The 9,085-nt window shown below is 37.7% G+C and overlaps 1 protein-coding gene across 1 annotated transcript; it reads right to left on the bottom strand.

Moving 5' to 3' along the window:
- Nucleotides 1–553: 553 nt before the first annotated feature.
- Nucleotides 554–5,181, bottom strand: LOC111886476 (cation/H(+) antiporter 18). Its single transcript, XM_023882721.2, has 5 exons — nucleotides 4,989–5,181; nucleotides 3,917–4,148; nucleotides 2,286–3,287; nucleotides 1,625–2,202; nucleotides 554–1,535 (listed from the first exon to the last, which is right to left on the bottom strand). Exons 2-5 carry the CDS (start codon nucleotides 4,109–4,111, stop codon nucleotides 887–889), a joined length of 2,424 nt encoding a protein of 807 aa, XP_023738489.1. The 5' UTR covers nucleotides 4,112–4,148; nucleotides 4,989–5,181; the 3' UTR covers nucleotides 554–886.
- Between the last annotated feature and the right edge of the window lie 3,904 nt (nucleotides 5,182–9,085).

Raw genomic sequence — 9,085 nt, forward strand, 5'->3', positions numbered from 1 at the left:
GTTCCCAAATTTGATTTTTAAACCCCACGTACGTAAAATGTAAGTCTTTTAATTCCAACAATTCAAAGTTTTGCTGACCCAAGATCATGGAATATTCCTATTATCCTCAAATAATTAACATTATAAAACTTATAATCACAAGAAAATGTCAAAGTTTTCCACTATGCCATCCAACCATACGTATACTATATTCCTGAAGAAAAAAAAAAGGTAAAAACAAAGGAATTAAAATTAAGGGGAGGGGGTATTTATTATTTATACTTCTAATTTATCTTTATTATTTTAAAATAATATGGAATAAAGCTTAAAACTTTCATATTATTTGAGTTACAAGAAAAAGAAAATTCACAAATTTAAATTAATATTTTCTTCCTAAAATATTCAGATAACGCAATCCTTTTTTACATCATTTTTTCTCTATTTCTCTAAAATAAACCAGAAATAAATAAATAAATAAAAATGGATTTTACGGAAAACCAAAAAAAAAAAACAAAAAAAAACAAAAAAAAAAAACAAACAGAATAACTTTTCCAGTGAATAAACAAGAAAGATGTAAATGTAAAGTTGTCTTTTCTCGAGCTTCTTCCATGAGATAAAACACATACATAATAATGTACAACTTTTTGAGCATAATTACAGAGTACTCGAAATATTCAGAAAAAACAAAAACAAAAAAAGATTTACATAAACCCAAACATTCCACGAAATCGATAAATGTGCATTGTTACACATGTACGTCCTTTTTTTTTATTTTCCTCTCATATACACTAACGCTAGATCACCACCACCGGTCCGGTCTAGAAATGTGAAGCAACCAGAACTCCGGTCTAGTTATCTTAACGAGATCCAGCCCGGTCCAGACCGAATCATCCACAGCAACTTATAGTTAATTAGAGTCATATTCTCCTTGATCAGTGGTCACTTCATCTTCCTTCAAAGAAGCCAGAGAGTGCATCGACAGCTGAGTATGATACTGCTGCACCACCAACACAGACGCCGGAGACAACATCTCCGGCGAGATCAACAAATTCCCGATTGGTCCCATCTCCGGGCACTCACTCTTCTGCCTCATGGACGCCACCAGCTCACCCTCCGGCATCCTCCCACACAGAATCAGGTGGCACCGGCTATGTTCACGAATCGCCTCGATTGCCCCTGAAGCAGTTCCGACCACCCTCTCCTCATACTTAATGGTGGTGTTCTTCATAACCTTCTCCTTGAAATCCGCAATCACATCGTCATCCATTGATCGTGCCTCGATAGTGGTGGGTTCATCGATATCAACACCCACTGAGCCTGAATTGGCCATGTCACGATCCAGAATGAACCGGACCACAACCAGGTTGATCCCTGGGTGCTCCGCCATACGAGCTCCATAAGCTAAAGCTTCATGGTCATCATGACCTCCGAAGAACAAAACAGTCACTTGCGAGTCAACGTTACTTGCAGAAACATGTGAGTTCCCTCCAAACCCACGGTCAACCAAGATACTCACCGAACATGGAGCATGCTCCAAAACCATCCGATTAACATGCCTGAAATTATTTTAAAAAAAAAATTAAAAAATTAAAGACTGTCAAAAAACCATCGCTAATTGGATCTGTAGTAAGACGAATTTAACTACCTGTATTCTGCACGAGTTGTACCGAGTTGACCATCGATCCTCATGTGTTTATGAAAAGGTAGAACAATCATGGCTGCCTTCTTAGCCATTGCACCACTACAGATATCTTCATGCATGCTTGAAACAGCAGAAATGGCGGTTGTTGGTCGGATTGACACTTTACTGAGTTGCTGAAACGCTTCAAAAGCCACCACAATCTGGTCGGAATCGACATTGGGATCTTTCTTCCAGAAGGGGAGTCCGTTTCTCCTGGCTTTGTGAACCATGAGGATAGCAGAAGATCGCTCTGTGAGCTCCATGAGGTGCATCGCGTGGACTGTAAGCGTCTCCTTCTTTCCAGTCCCACGTGAGGCTTCAATGAGATTGACAATTGTTGGTAGGTTTCTGATTCCATGGAATGTGAAGAACATACGGAATTGACTCGAGGCAAATCCTTTCCTGTAAATTGTCCTCTGTTTGTATTCCGATTTTGTAGGTGCTTTTGCAGGCTTATATACCGCGATAACCGAAGGCGTCGTGATAAATGTCGTCACAAGCGCCATCAGAACCAATATCGCAAAAGTTTGATCATTAAGCACCTGAAAAAAAAAATATAAATCAAGAAACAAAAACACAAGAAAAACATTACATTTTACAAAAGAAAGAGAAAAAAAATACATACCCCACGATCTTTCCCGATGTTGAGAACAATGAGTTCAACCAACCCTTTAGTGTTCATCAAAAGCCCAAGAGCAAGAGCCTCTGAAAAAGGGACCTTACACCACATAGAAACACCAACAGTTCCTGCAATCTTCCCAAAACAAGCAGTACATATAACCAAAACAAGTAGCCCCCAAGATTGAAGCCCTTTGATGGAGGCTACATTCGTCTTTAACCCACTCGACACAAAGTAAAGCGGTAAAAACAGACCCGAAACAAGATCTTCAACTTTTTCCACTAACGCCCCTGCAAACGCGCCTTCTTTAGGAATCAAAACGCCCACCACAAAAGCCCCAAAAAGCGCGTGAATCCCGATAGTATCCGTCACAAACCCTGCAGCCAAAACCACACCGAGAGTTGCACAAACGTAAAGCTCATCCACCGGTTCACCTTCCGGGCATCTTCTCGACATCCATTTGAAAATTGGTGGGATCATAAACGACATCAGAAGGATGAATGCGGACCCACACAAGAACACCCAGAGGGCAACGAGGGGAGACCGACCGCTGCCCGAGAGTGCGACTGCAAGCGCGAGTAGGATCCAAGCCGCCACGTCATTCACCGCAGCTGCTGACATGGCCATTTTACCGACGTCGGTGGTCAAAAGTTTGAGTTCTGCTAGGATACGCGCTAGTACAGGGAAAGCGGTGATGGACATCGCGACACCCATGAAAACGATAAACGGGGCTTCTCTTGTGCCTTTGGCGACAGTGTCTTGGAGGATAAAGGAAACACCGATTCCCAAGACGAACGGAAATGTGATTCCGGCCAAAGCTATGCATAGAGCTTTCTTTCCGGTCCGACGAAGTGACTGTAAGTCGAGCTCAAGTCCAACGAGGAAGAGAAAGAACAGAAGCCCTAAATTAGCCAATGTGTCCAACACTGGTAAGCTCCTTTTAGGAAAAACCGCATGAAGGTAGTCTGTATTACGCCCTAGAGCCGATGGACCCAATAAAACCCCACCCTGCAAAACAATATCAACATAAATTGGTAAAAAACGTGAAACTGGTTACTAGTTACAATAGTCACTGCTCTAGTGGCTACAGTATTAATTACTGCTTATTTTGGTCACTAAACATGATTGCATATTTCGAAAAATGAGTTTGTTGTATCAAGTTTCAACTATGAAAGAAAGTGATAGGTTCTTTGAATGTGTGTATTGGACACTTAAAAAAATACTAGTACACCTACCGAAACTTTTAAAAGTCAAAATGTAACGTTTTTTATATGAATAAAAGAAGTGAAATAACATCAATAGACCATGTGGAAGTGCTTTTGACTGTGAAATAAAGTATACAATAGATTTCATGTTTCTTTTCTTTTATTGTTCCCTATGTTGCATTATTGGTGTTTGTTTTTTAATCAAGGGATCGTGTAAAAAGTAAGCAAACCCAAAGGAGAACCCCTACTTTTTTTTTAAACGATTTTCCACGAAGATCGTGATAAAACAATATAATAATCAATCATCAATGGCACGTTCCACAAAAATAGGACTAAGCTAAATAGTTGTGCACGAGGTTGTTTGCTTAAACAACAAAGGATTCCAAATAAAAACAGCTGGATGATTATGAATTTATGATAATAGAAACTTACAATGATTTCAGCAATGACACGAGGCTGTCTTAATGGCTTAAGAAGATAGGCAAGAACACGAGTGAGCACAAGAACAAGGCATATTTGTACAATTACAAGAGGAAGAGCATAATCCAAGGGGTTGTTTCCTTGAAAGACCCCTTCTGATGTAGCCTTCATAGGGGGTGGGCATTGAGCTGGATTTTCAGTCGCCATTTTTTCACGCTGCTAATGAACACAAGAACAGATCAGCCTGCATGCATCAAGAAACATATGAGTTTGATCAGATTTCAAGAAAATTTGTGGACATCAAGTTTGCTTCTAAGATGTTGAATTTGGGCATGCTTTGAGAAATCGAAACAGTATTAATTCCGATGTAAAGAAAAAGTTTAAAGCACTTTCTTGGGATTTTCTTGAAGACTCTAAAAGACAGAACTTTTTGACTGCCATATAATTTATTATTATTTATATAATTCATCCATATGATCCTATGTTCACTGCACATGTAAAGCAAGATTATAAACATAACATGCTGCTAAAAAATGTAAAGATTAAACTTATGGGTTGATCAACATGGATTCATATCTCAATTTGTAAAGTATGTTCTTGAGTAACTTCGATGAAAATTCTCACAAAAAAGAGTTTCTTACGTACTAGATGAACAAAAAAGAAAAGAAATTGGAAAAATCAAGGAAAGAGACGTTCAAGAAAATTTCTGCATTCTTGTTTTTCAATCCCTAAAATAGAATTCTACAACTGCAAACCACTCACACGATTATTCGGCAAAACCCTGCTTTGAAATCAATGCGAAATTTGCATGTCAGTCAATAAAAGGGTTCCCTCTGTGAAATTACCTTACTACCCCCATCCCAATTTGTCTCCTACACGGAACCATGGAAAATTTTTCCCTAAAAATCACGTAAAAACTCCCCCTTCCCCACGCGGTAAGTATGAATCAAGAACAAACACTCCATACATTTTGAAAGTAACCGTACAATCTTCAAATCGATGAACACATGCAGATGCATACACACAGACATACACATTGATCAAAGAATTTTGCGAACACGCCCAAAGAGGGAGAGAGAAATACCTGAAAATCGACGGAAATCGAGGAAACGGTTGAAGGGATTTGTTTATTTCATAAGGTGATTAGTCGTTCTTGTGATATATTCTTCTTAATTGAAAAAGCATTAAGCGAAAAAAAGGAATTGGGAGGAGAGTGATATGATACAGAGAAGCAAGAAGTGCCCTCTCGCTGTATGTGATGATGTTTGTGTTGAGAATGGCATCGGGTTTTCCGTATTTATAGATCCCTCGATTATATTAGCTTTAATCAAACCCTTAATCTAATCCATCTCGACACTTGTGCCTATTTAACTCTCTTTCTTTTTTTAAAAAATATTATAAATTGATTACAAATGTTGGGTCAGCGAATAGTGTGGATAAAAATATTGGATTATTAATATTGTCCATTAATATAACTAACGGATTATGTTTTTTCATCAACATTTATTACTTCTATGAAGTAAAACAGTCTGAAAATATGGACATTTGTTGGTTCATATTTATTGTTTTATATAAGTGTTACTTGTGATATTTTCTTGTATTGTTGTTCTAAGCAAATAAATCTTATAAAAAAATAATATGTTTGACTGGATAATTCATTTAAAAACCAAATAAATAGTTATTCAGTTAAGTCCAATATAATTTGGTATGGACTCTCTACATATTATATTTAATTCTTAAAAAAAGATAGACTTAGGAATTCAAAACGAATTTGAAAACAAAACATAGCATTTTAAATATTTGGATCAGAATTTGTAGTATATTTTTTAATAAAATATTTTTAAGTGAGATTTTACCAAAAGATATCTCTAGCAACAATAGTTTTCCTTTAATTTATGATATTGTAACCAGATTCTTTTACCCTTCGAATAAAACCATTTGTAGCGCTCTTTTGACTATTGAATAGTCAGTTATCGTCTACAAAAGTCAAACTAAATCTAAAGGTGCTCGTCACTACATGAGATGATAATTTAAAGTTAAAAATGAATAAAATAAAAATAATAATAAAAAAAAAAAACGCTTCGTAATATAAACAATCAAGCTGTTATGTGTTTTTATTTTTGAACATGTAAAAAAAATTGATTTTTTTTTACCAAATAAGATATAGATCAAAAGTTTTCTTTTTTATATTTCCAATCTTCAATAAAAAAAATAAAAAAATAAAAAAAAAAATAAAAAAAAAATAAAAAAAGATTGTTTTTTAAAGTTTACGGGCTGCTGGTGGGGGTGGAGGTGGTAGTGTCGATGGTGTTGTTGGTGTTGGTGGTGGCGTAGGTGGTGTTGGTGGTGGCAGAGGTGGTGATAGTGGAGGTAGTGGTGGTGGTGGTGATCGATGGCAGAGGTGATGGCGGTTGTGGTAGAGGTGGTGGTGATGGTGACGATGGTAGTAGTGGTGGTGTAACATTCAGTTTTCAGGTATTTTCGCTTTTATCCTTGACTTAGTTAAAGTTTGCATATTTGGTCCTTTATGTCAAAAGCCTTGCACTTCGGCCCGTACGATGGGCGTACGTAAGGTATGCGCAACATACACAATCGAGACCTGGAACGCGGAGCTTATGCTAGTACGTTGGGCGTACATGTGATACGCGGGCGTACTAGCTCGGGCTCTAAACCCTAAATTTAGGGGTTTGCTTCCTATTTAATCCACCTTATGCCTCCCTTGGACATTTCTTATCAGCCTCCATTCCCTTTAAGCCCTAGATATCGAACCCTATCCTTGAGAGTGAGAATCTTGGAGTCTTTTTTGGTGATTTTGTGCATTCTTGTTAAGGAAGAAGGTCCTTGAAGAAGGTGGTGTTGCTTGCAAGCTTATGGATCCTGAAACTCCTTCATCTTGTGCATCTTTTGAAGGTATAAAGTCCATGCATTGTTGATGTTCTTTCTAGATATCATTAGATGGGTTTTTATGAGCTTTTTGTCCCAAAGCTTGGACATTTGTGAGTATGGAGTACTCCAGAGCATATTGGTTTTCCTTTTAGATGTATTAGAGTGCTTAAATTTATAAAAATGGTTGCTTGATCGTTTCCCTTGGCCCATGCATGAGTTAAGTAACTTAGAGTGTTGTATAAGTTAGATTTTTATGTATTGTGCCCTATCTAGCCATGTAAAGGCTTAAAGTCGGTGAATTTATGGGTTAAGACATTCTATAATGGTCATATATGAAGTTGGGACAAGCGTCTTAAAGGATTAAGACATTAAAGTTGTTAAGTATGGACCAAGTAGAGTACGTCGGGCGTAGTCCTGGCTAAGCCCTGTGTAACCAGGTCCGTCCCCATTGATTGTTGACTCGAGCTATATGCCCCACATAGGAAGGTGTACGCCCTGCGTACGGACGAGAGTGTGGACTTATCGACTTTTGCTAACTTTTGACTTTGGTTAAAAGATTTAGTGTTTTGGACCATGGAATGGCAAAATGGTCTTTTTGCCCTTCATGGGCATAGTTGTGGGATTAGACATATGATTCGGGTTATAACCTTAATTGACTAGGGTTACTTGTTGTGTTATTAGGAGGAGTCAAGTTCCGACATTTCGAGTGAGATTTATTTGTCGTCAATATCAGGTGGGTCTCCTTACTTATTCTTACTTGTGTGGTAGAATAGTTGTATCTATGATGATCAGCTAGGTCTACCTGTTATTATTGTGTTATATTGTTTATGTGTGACTGAGACTTTGGGTAGTATCTAGGGTTGTTGATAACCCACAAGACGTACTGTTTGCCCATTGAGACTTCGTGTAGTCTGGACCGAATTGGAGAAGAACACAATTCGAATCAAGAGTTTGCATTTTCCTTTATAATGGATTGAGTCAAAACTGTTTGTTGTTTGAAGTCAAAAAGCTTATGTTGAACACGAAATCAATTTTGACTGGTATGATGTGGAGTCGATTTCGGTGATGTAAGTATGTTCATTCAAGTTTACAAGGAAGATACAACTGGAGTCGAATTTGCAAATTTTAGGAGTCGAACAGAAAAAGTCTTGGAATTGATTGTTGTTTCCGAGTCGAACTGATGGTGATGTACTTGGTTCGAGTCAATGAAGCATCGAAAGTCATTACTTGGAGTTGAAGTTGATTTCAACAATGATAGTTGTTGAGTACGAGCCGAACTCATTTTGGGTTTGATAATCGAAAACCATGTTGCTTGTGAGTCAAAAGCAGATGGAGTCTTGGGGTCGAACGCCTTGGGGTTGAAAGTTCCTTGCTTAGAGTAGAAATCAAATTTGAGATTGATGCTTCTTCCTTGTTCGCAACTGGAAACAGAATTGGGGAAGAACACTTGAATATTTCGATTCGAGTCTTTCTAGTTTCAGCGTTTTGGCAAAATTTACCTAGTTTTGACTTGGGGGTAAAATTCTTTGAAGTGGGAAGAATTTTCAGATTAAGTCCCTAAAGCTTATGTGAATTGTCACTTTATGCTTATTCGCGCATTTGGGGTAAAGTTTCGCATTTGAAGCTGTTTTGGCGCAACGAGTCCCTACAGAATTGTGTAAATGACAGTTTTTACCCAGTTTTCGAATTTCTTCCAACCCTCACCCAAAAGTCGAAATTTTCACAAAATTTGGAAAATTTTCACGGCTTTTTGTGATTGTTTTTCGTGCAAGATATTTGTGGTTGCATTTTTGTCACACGTCGAGGGGGAGTTTTGTCACGTTTATTCTTCGAGCACTTCTTATCCTTTGTAGGTTTTATAATCATTTGTTAATAAGGAGGAGAATGTAGAAATGGGTATTCAAAGCTTCTCGGGTATTTCTTTTCAAAGTGGATTCGAAGACTAATGTTACTTTGAGGGGGAGTTGGTCTTGATCACTTGGAGTTCATTTGGAAATTGAAGTCGAGACATCTAATCCTAACTTTGAGGGAGAGAATGTTAAGGTGCAAAGGTCTATTCGGATGTGGCTTACCCTCTTGTGATGTGTAATAGGTTTAGCCTTTCCTATAAATAGGAAGTGAGTGGCTCTCATTTTAACTAAGACCCATTTTGGAGACTTTAGACTAGTGAGAGAATTATTGCAAGACCCACTTTGTAATAGTTTACTAGAACTAATGAGAGCTTAAACAAAATTTATGTACTCTTTGTGTTCTTCATGATTGATTGATTCACTTGATATTTACTATTCCACACAT

This window comes from Lactuca sativa, chromosome 3 (genome assembly GCF_002870075.4).
Source record: "Lactuca sativa cultivar Salinas chromosome 3, Lsat_Salinas_v11, whole genome shotgun sequence".
Classification (NCBI taxonomy): Eukaryota; Viridiplantae; Streptophyta; class Magnoliopsida; order Asterales; family Asteraceae; genus Lactuca; species Lactuca sativa.